This window comes from Podarcis raffonei, chromosome 2 (genome assembly GCF_027172205.1).
Source record: "Podarcis raffonei isolate rPodRaf1 chromosome 2, rPodRaf1.pri, whole genome shotgun sequence".
Lineage (NCBI taxonomy): Eukaryota > Metazoa > Chordata > Lepidosauria > Squamata > Lacertidae > Podarcis > Podarcis raffonei.
In genome coordinates this window covers 32,524,439-32,538,502 of record NC_070603.1, presented here as the reverse complement: position 1 = coordinate 32,538,502, position 14,064 = coordinate 32,524,439, and the positions used below count along the sequence as shown (strand labels likewise).

General features: G+C 45.3%; 1 protein-coding gene across 5 annotated transcripts in view; it reads right to left on the bottom strand.

Moving 5' to 3' along the window:
- Nucleotides 1-909: 909 nt before the first annotated feature.
- The window catches only part of GPS1 (G protein pathway suppressor 1), a 19,796-nt gene continuing 6,641 nt past the window's right edge, over nt 910-14,064 (bottom strand). For 4 of the 5 annotated variants that reach the window (XM_053375686.1, XM_053375687.1, XM_053375689.1 and 1 more), the window contains 12 exons: nt 13,118-13,299; nt 11,851-12,015; nt 10,594-10,729; nt 9,740-9,817; nt 9,074-9,134; nt 8,691-8,776; nt 8,336-8,430; nt 7,311-7,416; nt 5,893-5,973; nt 5,631-5,768; nt 4,717-4,851; nt 910-1,974 (listed from right to left, as the gene is read on the bottom strand). In XM_053375686.1, the coding sequence (XP_053231661.1) occupies nt 1,900-1,974; nt 4,717-4,851; nt 5,631-5,768; nt 5,893-5,973; nt 7,311-7,416; nt 8,336-8,430; nt 8,691-8,776; nt 9,074-9,134; nt 9,740-9,817; nt 10,594-10,729; nt 11,851-12,015; nt 13,118-13,299 (1,338 nt within the window). In that variant the 3' untranslated portion in view covers nt 910-1,899. The remainder of the gene's footprint in view (nt 1,975-4,716; nt 4,852-5,630; nt 5,769-5,892; nt 5,974-7,310; nt 7,417-8,335; nt 8,431-8,690; nt 8,777-9,073; nt 9,135-9,739; nt 9,818-10,593; nt 10,730-11,850; nt 12,016-13,117; nt 13,300-14,064) is intronic. The other variant, XM_053375688.1, reaches the window with a different exon arrangement.

Genomic DNA, 14,064 nt, shown 5'->3' with positions numbered 1-14,064 from the left:
CTTCTAAAGAAGCCAGAGAAAACAGCAGTTACACAAGTGTTTCTACTATTCTTCCTCTTTTACTTGCCATCTGTGATGTAGCACTGTGTGTAGAAGATAATGGAGAATTCTAGCCTCTCGCCTTTAGGTGACGCCACACACTGCCATGTTTTGAAATGGTTGACACAAGCATTTTGAAAGCTGGTTGACACATCCTCTTGAAACAACCACAGAGGTATTTTTCTAGTTATCATCCCTTCAGGGACTTGATAATGTGATGCCAAGAAGTGTTAAGCAGGGCTAGCCCATGACATTCTGGTATTTGAGGCAAAGCAACAAATGGTGTTCTCTCCCTTGCCCAATGCTGCAAAAAGTCATGTCAAGGTGCATAGTGCCAAAAGTAAATTATTTTGGCACCTGAGACAAAAAAATCCCACCTAAGCTGTGTCTGGGTGGGATAATTTCAGGGGGTGGGGGAGAGAAGCAGGACCAAAGCTCTCTTAAACTCCTTTTGTCTCACAGTTAAGAGCATATGCAAGAAACAAAAACCAATGGAAGAAATACAGGCCATGTAAACAGATGTCGTGCTACTGCTTTACTTTCATGATGCTTTTCTATGGAAATGACTTAAGTCTTCCTAATGCCTGGTCAAGTGCTGGACAAGAGGACTCCAGAGTGTGTTTCTAATTCCAAACCTTGTTCAGAAAAATATGTGTTCACCACCATTTGAAAGAGCTGTTTTTTTAGATCACAGTAGTTTCTAAAATAGTGTACTACAGTAAGCCCACTATGTACGAGGGGGTTACTTTCCAGGGATCACACCTAATACAGCTGTTGTTTCCACGGATCCTGTGCTAGAGTATTGTATTGTTTCCAGGTTTAGGAAAGAAAAAGAGAAGGAAAAAAAGAACCAATGCTCCAATCTGAAGGTTATCTTTACAATTATGCTTTTTAATGCATAGGAGAGAACTTTGATTTAAACTAAACAGCATTAACAGTGCCTGTAGAAAGTTGAGTTGTCAAGGGCTATGGTTCAAATTTGCAACTTTTGTCCTTGGGATAAACACCAACGAATGAACCCCAAACGGAAGTCACTGTGGAATATTCAAACATTTAAACAATGCTCATTAAGAGAACACAGTCCCGAGTCTGGCCTGTGACCCACAACCCTTTTCTGTAAGGGATAAATAAAAAGTGGTGTCAGGAGTGCCGACACCTGGGCAAGCAGGTTCCTGCCTAGACGCAGATGGATGTACTTTAATGTCATTTTACTCTCTCTATTAGCGCCCCCAAAGGCTAGAAAGCCACCATACACTACAGCAGTAAAATTGGGTGACGAACATTGAAAACCACAGTCAAAACCAGGCCAGGGATGTGAGAACAAGCTAGAGCGCACACCTTTTAAAACGGGAAGAACAGATTGAAATGGAGCCGACCCAGGGTAAATGCAAACACAAGCCTTGGAGAGTGAGAGAATGGAGCTGACGCTAGGTTTCCTGCTGGATGTTGCCCCAGGGGGACTCTCCGGGTCTGAGACAACGTGTCGGTGTGAATGAAGTTCTACAGGAACGCACTTGTTCCTCCAGATTCAGGCTACATATCATTTACGGAAAGGAAACCCCAGAAAGCTCTGTTGGCAGCTTAAGATAAACCCCTGTTTGTGAAATACCCTGGGGGAAGGAGAAGGTGCACCCCGGCACTCTCACATGCTCGCGTATTCTGGACGTGCTGCATCTAATGGAAGTTTCTGTTCTAAGAGGAATTATCAGACTCTAAAGGCAGACTCCCCTGACAGTCCTGCCCCTCCCACACCTAGAGAGTCCGAAAAGGCACCAAGGAACAGTTGGTGGCTTGGATGCTGGATACACATGGCCCTGGGTGTGCGGGGGAAGGAAGAGTCTCTTGGAGATTCAGAGAGCTTCACATGTTGGTGCTCATCCGGGACTGGCTGTTTGCTGGAGTGAGTTCACCTTGGCTTCCTTCTCTCGGAGGAGACTGCAAGAAAAAGAGAGAGAGAGGCCGCAGGCCCAGGGAACGATGAGACGGGAAGACACCTTCTCTCCCCAACCCACAAGGGTCCATGGTTGCAGGCAAGAGGAGGAAAACCCCAGACCGGGGCCGAATGAGCAGCAACTACCTTTCCTCAAAACATCAGAATGGTTAGAGGCGGGATTATTCCCTGTATCCAGTTATTCCAATGAGTTGTCCTTTGAGGAAAGGGCTTCCTATCTCAGCAGTGAGCTGCAGGAATTGGTGGTTATATGGAAAAGTTTATAGACTTTTCATCTTGGGAGAAAATAACAGGAGATTAGCAATCCAGGCCTTGCACATCTCACATTCTGGTTGGTCCCATGATAAACTGTGGTCAAACTGAATGACCCTTGGCACTTCATCACCCTGAAGAGGAGCATGGCACAAACGCCTTGTCTCGCAGCAAGATGAGCTTTCCCCTTGTAAACCAGCCAACAAGACTCTGCATTTTGACTACGCTCAGTTTGCTGCTAAAACATCTTGAGGCTCCCCAACCCTGTTTAAGGTTTCCCATTCCTGCCTTAAATATTGCAGCTACTACATGAACTGTCATTTTGCACTGAAGCAAATTTATTTATTTTTTAGTCTTATAAATTTATTTTTTAAGGGGGATAGATTGTGTCCAATGCTCTGCGCATTTGGTTGTGCTGGCACAACGGGACTTCTGTTTCCCCTCGCCCTCCTAGTGGGGTAGGGGAGCTGGAAAAAAAATAACCTCTGGCAACCAATGTGCCCTTTTGGTTTTGGATACTACATGGGTAGTCAAGTCTAAAAAGCCTCAAATTTCCATGGTCCTCTAGCAGCTATGGTGGCTCATTTACCAGAAGCAATGTATTTAATGTTGACTCTGGAAGTGTATACTTGATTCTGACTAAACTGACTCCTCTACCCATGTACTACCTGAAACCAAAGAGGTGCATTGGTTGCCAGATGTGAAAAATATTGGTATTATTTTCAGCTCTACTCCCCCACAATCCAAAATACCCCAAAAATGTGCTCTGGAAGGTTCCCCAAATCTCGTCTCTTGAGGGCACACGAGAGACTGGACAGAAGAGAAAGAAGAGGTTCCACAGCATTCCCAGAGTTTTGTTACGGCAGCAGGGTTGGAGAATTGGATACTGCTGTCAGTTTGCATTTCTTGGTACAGAAAGTATTGATTTGATATGTAGAGATCTTTCCTATTCTAATTACCGTATTTTTTGCTCTATAGGACTTAACTTTTCCCTCCTAAAAAGTAAGGGGAAATGTGTGTGTGTCTTATGGAGTGAATGCAGGCTGCGCAGCTATCCCAGAAGCCAGAACAACAAGAGGGATTGCTGCTTTCACTGCACAACGATCCCTCTTGCTGTTCTGGCTTCTGAGATTCAGAATATTTTTTTTCTTGTTTTCCTCCTCCAAAAACTAGGTGCGTCTTGTGGTCTGGTGCGCCTTATAGAGCGAAAAATACAGTAATTCAAGAAGGTTCTGAAAGCTTCTCTCTGTGAAAGAAACTGGTGCAAGCTGGAAGTTTCTAGCTGACACACAAAGTTTCTATTCTGCCTAGAAACAAGCAGAAGGTTCATGATGTTTGGGTTATTCCTTCAGAGAAGCCGAGTACAGCTGGCTTAAACTGGTTCTGTCATCTCTTTCTGTCAAGGTCATGCTGACTATAATAATAGGGCCAGAAGGAGCCTGGGTTTCACTTTCTATCTCTCTTTCCTTCTGGTGTGGTGTTCTGTTTATAGTATGCTTAGTGTTATAAGTTATTCTAAGTTTAAGTTGTTTGCTGCAACTGGATTTCTTATGGACAGTGCCAATCCTGAATGTTTTGGATTTATGCCCAAATGTTCATTTGCCTTCAGTAGCAGTAAAGCTCTGCTGGATGAAATATTAATTGCCTCTGGTCTATATTTTTCAGAATCCTGCAATGTGTTCAAGTTTTGACTCTGCTAACTATATGTTGGAATCTGCTCTGGATCAATATGAGTAGAATTCATGAAAACTGCCCCCCCCATGTTTACCTTAGTTGCTTGTAAATAGCTACATTTATAAGGTGTCAGGGAACTGCCATCGGAGCCAAGAGTGGAGGTAAGGCTCCCCAACGATGCAGGAGAAGGGACCAGCAGGGAGAGAGAGAACACTTCCTTTGGGGAAGGAAATCGGCGTGACACCAGGAAGAAAGGGGAGCAGGGAAGGACTTCGGAGAGATGGCTCCAAGACTCTTCCACAGAGACCAGCGGGGAGAGCCCAGGACCTCCGCTGGCCACGCCCACTCTGCGCAGAAGACTTCCGCGCAGGGAGGCTAGACGGAGACTTGGCGTCAAAGAGCTTTTATGTTGGAAGAAGTTCAGGAAACACCCACTGACGGATTCTGCCAGTGACTGAGACAGCCACGGAGAAAGGGCTGTCCAGCCAGGGAAAGGTTTAGCCAGACAACGTTGCCTAGAGCAGCAGCCCCCTTACGCACGAGCAACCCCAATTCCCTTTACATAAGGTAAAGCCATTCAGGGCATGTAAGAGAAAAGCTGGCTCAAATGGTATGTATCAGCTTGACCCCAATGCTTCTGACTTATATTCACACACAAAACTCTGCCAGAGATCCCAGTACGTTTAGAACTAGCAAGCCCCTGCCCAGAATTTAGAGCCTCTTTATTTATTAAATATTTATATGCCGCTAGGTCTGCAATTTACAGCAATGAAACATTAAAAAGTTAACCCTTTGCTGACCTTCACATGGATCTGGTTACGCAGGACAGCTGCTCGTAGGATCATAGCTTTGGCGCGACGCTGAAACTCCTTCCCCATCAGCAAGGACTTCTCAAAGGTAGTACTGCGCTGATCGACATCCCGTGCATATAAAATCTACAAAAAAAACAGGAAAGTTGAAGGGCTCACAGCACCCTTTAGGACAGCAGCCACCGAAGCCCCTGATGCTCATTGGAGGGACAGTGTCTGATTTGCTGGAAACAAGGACACTGTGAAGTTGCCTTTGTGGAAGAGAGTTTAAAATGAAAAGAGTGGCAGTTTCTAGCATTCAAAAATGAAACAACATGCCTGACGGAGGCTCAGAAGCCAGAATGGAACTGAGGGAGGAGTTCCAGGGACAAGGAGGTATGGCTTGCGTATCTGGGAGAACTCCCATTCCTCTCCATTGTTTATAACCCCCCCCCAACTAAATCCTCTTTCATAAAAAAACAGCCTTCTGCAATTCCTGTACTAGCCTAAATATCATGAAAACTTTTGTGCAGCATTTAGGATTTTAACCAGGCCTTTTTTAGCACCCAGTTTGGGCTTTAATGTGGCACTGGCTTATTTTTAAATTGGTTTACAGCGAAAGAAATGCATGGAGCATTCAGGGTGGAGCATTCAGGGTGATCATCGTGCTCTGGCAAAAGTCCCATCTATGCAAGCGTTGCAGCTTGCCAGATAGAACAACGCCCCCAATCCCCTCTTCCAGAGGTTGTCCCAATTCCCCCCACCAGCCAATATCAAGGGTAGGGGGAAGCCTCATTGTGCAAGCAGAAGCCCTTATGCAGGCCTTGCATTGGTAATTCCCCCCTCGGGGGTTTTATCACTACCAAGCCATTAGCTTTCAGCAGCAGCAGTCAGGGAGGTTTAGTTTGGATGTGACCGGTACTCACTTTGCTGTGAGAGTCTATTCTGGCATTAATCAATCCTTCTAGGATCAGCTGAGTGAGCTCGTCCTCCAAAGCTGCCACCGTGGTGTTGAAGGCAGTGGCCATCTTCCGCATGTCTGCTGACACATAGGGGCTGAAATACTGAGAATGAGAAAGGAGCAGAGAATGAAAATGTCCATTAATGGCCCTCTAGGCTGCGCTTCTGCAAAGGACTGAAGACGACCAGTTAGGACAAAAGGAGAGCAGTTATTAGGATGGCAATTACCTGGATGAGGGCGCGGTTTCGAATCTGCGTATAAAGTGTTCTCACGTGAGGTGCCAGGTACATATCCAGCAGCAGATTATCCTGTGCAGAATTGAGTATGTTAGGAAGAGTTGACACATAAAGCTCTCCCCAACCCTTCACCCCCAACACAGCAAGAGACATGTATTTGTGGAGTCAGCAAAATACAAATGAAAAATAATAATCAGGTCTAGCTATCAAAGGCTACAAAGGCATTGTCAGATGCACCTCATAGCCTGAGTGGTGGCTATAGCAATATTTCACATCCAACAAAAGATGCACAACATTTGTAGTGACTGCTATTAACCTAGAGAAAACTGAACCCAGCTAGTACTGAGGAGAGAGAGGAATTCTGCCCTCTCTATTTTGACCATTTCCAAACAAGCAACAGTCTTCACAAAACAGCTAAAGAGAGTAGGGAGATGATAAATAAGCAGTGGATACATTTATTTTATGTATCTGCTTTCACCATCAGGGCAGTGTAATTTCAGACCAGCAACTAAAGCTACATATGCAAGCAGAGCCTTTTCCTCAAGCGACATTTGTCCTCCCCCCCCCTTTTCTTTATTTAGACATGGAAAAGATCTCTCTATGAACGCACATATTTACACACATAGCTTTAAATATTCCTGTGTTTTATTTTGCTGCCAGTCTGAGCTTAGCAGATGCAGGTAGTTTGCAATAAAGCTACTTGGAGAGGCTAACCTATTGGGCTCAGTTCAGACATAATGCCAAACCATGGTTTTGGCACTAAGGGACAAGCCTGGAAGGCACGTTGGACTCCTTTTAATTAATCAGTTCTTCCTGGTTTGAGGAAACCATAGCTTGACATTACATCTGTCACTATTGTTTGCACTTGGTCTGCATCGTGCGCTGGTATGGATGTAATGTCAAGCTACGGTTTGCCTCAAACCAGGAATAACTTATTAAGTGGAACATACCATGGAAGGAGGGCGTGCACGAGCCCAATGCTCATTCATGTTGCACCAAGCCATGTTTTGCCACCTTGTTTCCGTCCCTCCCTCTGCCTCTCACTGCCTCATTTTCAGTGCCTTCATTTGGTGCTTGTATACTAGGAATAAGTATGCCTGCCAGGAAAGGGCCATCAAGGGCTCACCAATATAAATACTGCTGCTTCAGCCCCTTCTCAAATTGCACAGAGGCTAAGCAATACATATTACTGTACATCATTTCCTATCTGTAATAACGGTAATATTTTTTTGAATATACTTTTTATTTTTAATCAAACTGTTGCATGCCATATGCTCCAAAGGAAACAAAGATACATCTCAATGCAACCATGTTAAACAGTTTAAAGATGAAAATGAATAAAAACTATGCTGCAAAAAAACAAACAAACCCAGGAACACACAGAGAGAGCTCAGCTCTCTAGGACTCACCTTCATCTCATCCAGCATCTTGAGACATGAGGCGTATTTGGATTCATAGAACTTGAAGATGATGTCCCGCACCTGTGGCTCCAGCTCTAAGAAGAGTTTGAAGGAGCTGCAGATACAGTGGGTCAGAGCACAAAGTCATCCACTTCCCACACCCTTTTAAAAAGAGGCTAGGATCCCTCTCCCCTACAAGAATGGCACATGTTGGTTTCTATGGCGATTGTGCAAAAAAGGTTGAAAAAGGATGAGTCAATAAACCGATAGGCCATCTATCGGGCTGATGGGCATTGCAGTCCAAATCTTCCCCTCAGGTTAGGGAAGGCCGCAATAGGTTCCTCTGCATCTTGGGAGATGTGATCCCTAGTTATGGGAAGGCATGTCTGCCCAGAACTCAGCCTTGCTCAGGGGCCAGACAGTTCTATCATTCTTCTTTCAGACTTTTATTTTTTTAATTTGAAAAGAAGTCACAGGATGGATATTGGGAGTAGAGGACTGGTGGGAGGAGAGAAACTGCCTAATCTCTCCTCACCATTGGTTTGCTCCAAGTTCCACACACCCACTGGAAACCAAATGCAATTGCCCTGTATTCTTCCTTTCAACTCGCAAGGGCTTCACCATCCTTTTCTTGTTCTCTCTCACAGTAGCACAGTGCAGACATGTCATTGTTCTCTATTCTCAAAGAGGGAAATTAACACCTAGACACAGTGGCTTAGGAACGTAAGTTCATTTAGTCCAGCATGCTGTTTTCAGCAGTGGGCAACTAAATGCCTTTGGGAAATCCACAAACAGGGTCCGACAGCACCAGTCCTCTCCTGTTGCTGCTCCTCAGCCACTGGTCCTCAAGAGTCCTGCCCAAGGGACTCAAACGACGAGCTAGAAATCAAATCCAGGACCTTCAGGGAGTCATCTAACTAAATTGCTTACCAAAGACTAAGAGCAACTCAGAACCCAAAAGGCAAAAAACAAAACAAAACACAGCTCCAATTCAGTTGGCCTATTTCATGCCCAAGGTCCTCCAAAGCTCTCACCTGCTGGAGATGACATTACGCTGCAATTCCTGACGGTCAAAGGTGGCTAATGCACAGAGGCCACCATACACGGCCACATTGCTAGGGGACAGCAGCTAGAAAAAGAGAGGAGAGGAAGCCTCTGAAGAAGCAATCTTCAAGGATAGCTACAGGTGTAGACAGCTAGGTAGTCTGAACCCTGCTCTGTTCACATGCTCACAGAAAAGCTGGTCTTCAAGACACTCAGAAAAATCAAGGAAGAACATGGTCCCTCCTCGCAAATCAGGCCATATTAGGAACAGGCCGCAGCTATCTGGCATCTCCCCCACCATCCCCACAGCTTCCCCAGCTCTCAATATCTCTGCCTAATGCTTACCTCAGGGAAATCACAGTGATCAAATGAGGCCAACAGGAAGCACTTTGCTGCTTGCTTGTATTTCCGGGCAGCAAGTTCCGCCAAGCCTAGAAACCAGACCTAACAATTAGTCTTCTGTCCAAGACACTGCTTGCATGTGTTAGGAGATACACACAGAAACCTAGAAGAGGAGCTCCACACCTTTCCACAGATCTAAGGCCAGAAGAAGGGGAACTAAAACTCAGAAGCTGTACTTGGGAATTTGCCCTGCTCTATCATGGGGTAGAAAAAGCAAGAAAGGAAGTTTGTTATGCCTAAATGCTGTGCTGTTTCTGCACACAGCAAGTCTGAACAGCACTAAGGGCATACGTTGTCTCTATGAGGCATGCAATTCACTCACTCACCTGCAGCACACTTCAATTTGGTGAGGATTGCCTGTGTCTGGCTGTCACGTTCTCCTCTTTGCTAGAGAGGGAGGAGGCAGAGAATCAGCAAATAAACAGCAGCTTTATTTTTTGGTTAATTCCTTCTGTTAAACCCGTCTGAGGAAGCACTTCTGCTCTGCAATCTCCTTGGCTCCCAGCATGACCCAAGTCTGAAAAGGCACCCAGAGCTCAACAAGGAACACCAAGCAGGATGAAAAGGAAACAGGGTCTCTGTTCAAGGGGTGCATTAGAACCTCTCAAAATGCAGTATTAGTTAATTTGCCGCCACAATCCTGCTGTGGGGCACCAAGGTCCAATATTTGACAAGGAAATTATGAAGCCTCAGGGCATAAATCCAGGGCCCCACATACCATACTGAGAGCTAACACAGCATAGCAGTTTAGAGTAGAAGTGGGGAGACCTGGCTTAAAAATTCCCATTCAGCCATGAATCCTGCTGGATGGCCTTTCTCAGCCTGTGCTACCTCACAGGGCTGTTGTGAGGGTAAAATGAGGGGAGGGGACCTCTACTCTCTCATGCATGTGGCTGGAAGAATGGCTAGATACAGCTGTTAAAAAATGAAGTAAAAATAAATGGCACGGACCTGGGTTGGTGGCAATAGTCATGTTGTAAAAAGCTTACTACCTCTGCAATTTCTGGTGTGGACTCGGCTTTGCTCACATAGCTCAGGACGTGGGACCAGTTCTGGAGGTAAACACTGACCTGCAAGAGGAAGAAAACAGACTGCAGCACTGCAATAAAAGCTGAGTATCAGGCTTCGGGGAATCGGACCCCTTCCCCGGTGGCAGTGATTAAGAAGATCACACAAAAGGAGCGTTCTTACCAGAGTTTCTTTAATAATCACAGTGAGAGATAAAGGAATGCATATCCCTCTAAAAATGGTGTTGCTCCCACTTAAGGTTCACCCCCTCATCTCCATTAATCTACGTCAGTGCTACGTCAGGTAACCTGAGCTTGTTGCCTCTGCGCTTTCTTTTCTATCACTCTCAGAGCCTGTCTAGTCCTAGGCGAGGGGGGGGGGGCAGGAATGCTGTCCAAGGACACTGAATCTGCCAGCTGTCTCTCTCCCGGTGTGCCTTCTTCTAGCTGTTCCTCACCCAGTATTTCCCAGCTTCTCCCCTCTGGACTATGCCCCTCTGCAAACCACTGTTCTAAATCAATACTGTCCTCCTGCCCTTCGGAAGGTTCAGGAGAAGGGGAGGGGGGCTCCCACCATTCCTCCTCAGTCCAGCCCCTGACACTGAGTAAGAGGTAAAGCTCCCATTCCCTGGGAATTCTGTGTCTCTAATAGGCACATCTGTGAACAAAGAAACTCATTTCTGTTGATGGGTCATCAGGCTGTACGTTCCATGTGGTGGGGGAGAGAAAAGAAGATTTCATTTGATGATGTGCAGCAGGTAGAGCGTATCTTGAATAAAGGCGAAAATCCGCAAGTGTGTCCCACTTGAAAAGGACCACTGACATATATTGTACTTTACCTTGATAACATTGAGGCACATGTTGATAACGTGCTTTGCGCTGGTGCAGTAATCGCGGGCTCGCGAATAACATTTGAGGGCATTGCTGAGGTCCCCACAGTCAAGGTAATGATCTCCTAAGTCATCATGGCCTCTCCTAGAAAGAAGGGATGATGGCAGCTGCAAAATGAATAAGCCAGGATGCAAAACACATACCCCACCCCCAAAATTACAACTCAAAAAAAGGCCAGAGCTCAGCCCTGACCTAACAAATCCAGCTGCTGGATAACATGCTCAGGGGAAAGGCTCTGCTTATTCAGAGTTAAAAGATGCACAGAATAAAGACATTTCTCTATATTTTTGGCAAGGTGCAGAATATCAAGCATGACAGAGCCAGTCATCGTTTGTAAAGACTCTAGCATAGCATATCTCCTCAATAGTTTCCTACTACAAAGCCCTCTCTCTGCTCTCCCCAAACAGCTGCTTCCAAACATGAATCTGATTCCAGAATATTCACAAGCCCAACACAAAACTAAAGTAACGAGCTTCTGTAGAAATTATAAAAGTAGGAGACACATATGTAAAGGTAAAGGGGCCCCTGACCATTAGGTCCAGTTGTGGCCGACTCTGGGGTTGCGGTGCTCATCTCGCTTTATTGGCCGAGGGAGCCGGCGTACAGTCATGTGGCCAGCATGACTAAGCCGCTTCTGGCGAACCAGAGCAGCACACAGAAATGCTGTTTACCTTCCTGCTGGAGCGGTACCTATTTATCTACTTGCACTTTGACGTGCTTTCGAACTGCTAGGTTGGCAGGAGCAGGGACCGAGCAACAGGAGCTCACCCCGTCGCGGGGATTCAAACCGCCGGTCTTCTGATCAGCAAGTCCTAGGCTCTGTGGTTTAACCCATAGTGCCACCCACATCCCTCCCACAACTCCCTTCAATAGCAAAGTATATTTGGGTGGGTGGGACTCTTGGTGGGAAGCAGTTCAGAAAGACATGTTAACACTCACAAGGTGGTTTCTAGAATGGCTTTGTGTGTGTGCACATGTGAAAACCTTTTCTCTGAATAGGTCACCTGTGCAACTTGAGTCCTGGACAGGTCTGTTTTCATGGGATTATCTACCAGTGAACCGTGTGAATGATGCATTTCATCAAAACTGTTTTTCGAAGTGCATGCAAATTCACAAAGCAATTTAATTCCTTTGGATACAAAATGTTGCTTTGAACTGAGAACTAGTTGTTCCCGAGTAAAGGCATCTTTGTTAGAGCTGATCACCTGATGCTTTCCTTGATTGAGTTCCCTTTATAGTTCTTTAAATCCGTGTCTAGCTTTTCCAGCTTAAGAAGAGCTTTTTTGCGTGTAGCTTCAACCCACGCCGTGTCTAGGGGAGGGGGTTCTATTCCTCCATCTGGGACAGCATCAGGTGTGTTTTGTAACTCTCTGGAAAAAAAGCAGCAGACAGATAGTAAGGGGAGGCACACGATTCACTGTTATCAAGGGCAATAAATGAGCTATCAAGAGTTTGATGCATTAGCAAAGTGTGTCATCCAGCCAGTTTTTAAAGATGTTGATCCAGCAGTTGACAAAAACTCTCTTGATTTAGAAAAATACAAATAACGGTTTGCTTAATGCAACTCTATAAACAGTTTTCTAACTGAAGAAACAGTGGAAGTCCGCATATACCTATAATGCAATAGTTTAAAGTCCAAATACACTGGAAGTTTAGTATAGAAGCAAGGGGGCTTATGGTGTGTAAACTATGATAAAACGAGGCATGTAAGTCACATGAATACAATAAAAGAGACTGTGGTAAAAGTAACAAAAACTGCTTAATGGATAGGAGAGTCACTTGGGAATATGGAACGGAGAGTGGGAATTCAGCCTACTTTGCTTCATAATTAGTTTCAGTTAAGGACAGTAGCATGCATGTATGTGACTTAAGATTAGTATTATTATTATTACAGTGGTACCTCGGGTTACAAACACCTCGGGTTACAAATACTTCGGTACTACTCCGCTAACCTGGATGTAGTACGTTGGGTTAAGAACTTTACCTCAGGATGAGAACAGAAATCACGCGCTGGCGGCACGGTGGCAGCAGGAGGCCCCATTAGCTAAAGTGGTACCTCAGGTTAAGAACGGTTTCAGGTTAAGAACGGACCTCCAGAACAAATTAAGTGCGTAACCAGAGGTACCACTGTATTATTAAAGATCACAATCAAAGAACCAGGAGGACCAGAAGCTAACTACAGTGCCATAATTGCACAAAGTTCAATTTTGGACAGAGCTGCTCCTCTCTTCATGTAGTTTGTTCACAGGACATTACTGGCTACGGGCAACTCAAATTAACAAACACAAGAAGAAAAACACAGAAAACTCTCTTTGGGAGGATGGGGTGCATGCACTACCTTGCAAGTAAGCACAAACACTGAAATTATAGGCAGTTGCAGTACAAGAGAATTGATCTATGCAGGGTCATTTGACCAGTATGGGGATTCTCACAAACCAGAGGTTTATTTTCAGTGTTTCTTCATCTTAATACCTGGTGGCTTCAGTCAACTTCCGGTGAATTTCTTCATAAACATCAACATTGAATGTTCTTTGGACAAAGGAGAGGGCCATCTTGAGGGATTCTACTCGCAGTTGCGGGCAGTGGTCTGCAATGAACTGCAGCCGCTCGATCCTCATCAAGCCGCTGTAACTTGCTGCATACTGCTCCAGATCCTGTGGGCCACAGCACAAGAAGAAAATGATCATTTACAGCAGAAAGCAATGCCCCAGATAGCAAGCTGTCTTCCCCTGCAGTTAGAATTGTAGGATTCTTCCACTGTCATTTGACTATCTCCTGCAGCAAGTAAGAACCATGCAGCAGATTCTGTTCCTTTGTGACAGAGGTGGGGAGCCCACCAGATGTTGTTAGGGAGTTGGAGTCCAGCAACATCTGGAGGGCCAAAGTCTCCCCACCCCTGCTTTATGAGAATGGTTTAATGGCATTCATCTCATCCTTGCTGTTTTCTCCACTCTGCAGGGCAAGGATCTGTGCATGGCAGGCGCAGAATACAACTCCTACGGGAGCCTTGGAACAGGAGGGTTGAAATGTAAAATTGCTTCATAATAGTATACTGGGGGGGGGGGAATTTAGAACAGTGAGAAATCAGGAATAGTGGCATCAAGGGGATGTGTTAACTCATTTCAGAAGAGGCAGGACTATGTATAAAATTCATGGTAATCTTGCCAGTTGGTCAAAATGCCGTAATTTCTTAATTTTGTCCAGTTCACATTTGCCCCGTGCTCACATCATCCCATGCACACCCTCTACCTGAACTCACAGCAAATGTTTGTGCAGCTCAGGAAGACCATGCAGAAATTGGGTAAGGAAAGTATAACAAACAAAATAAATGTCTAGTTGGAAAAACCATGCAGATGAAACATTTCTCTGTGTGTTGTTTTAATTTGTGTAAGCCGCCTTGAGCCCCAGTCCTGGGAAAA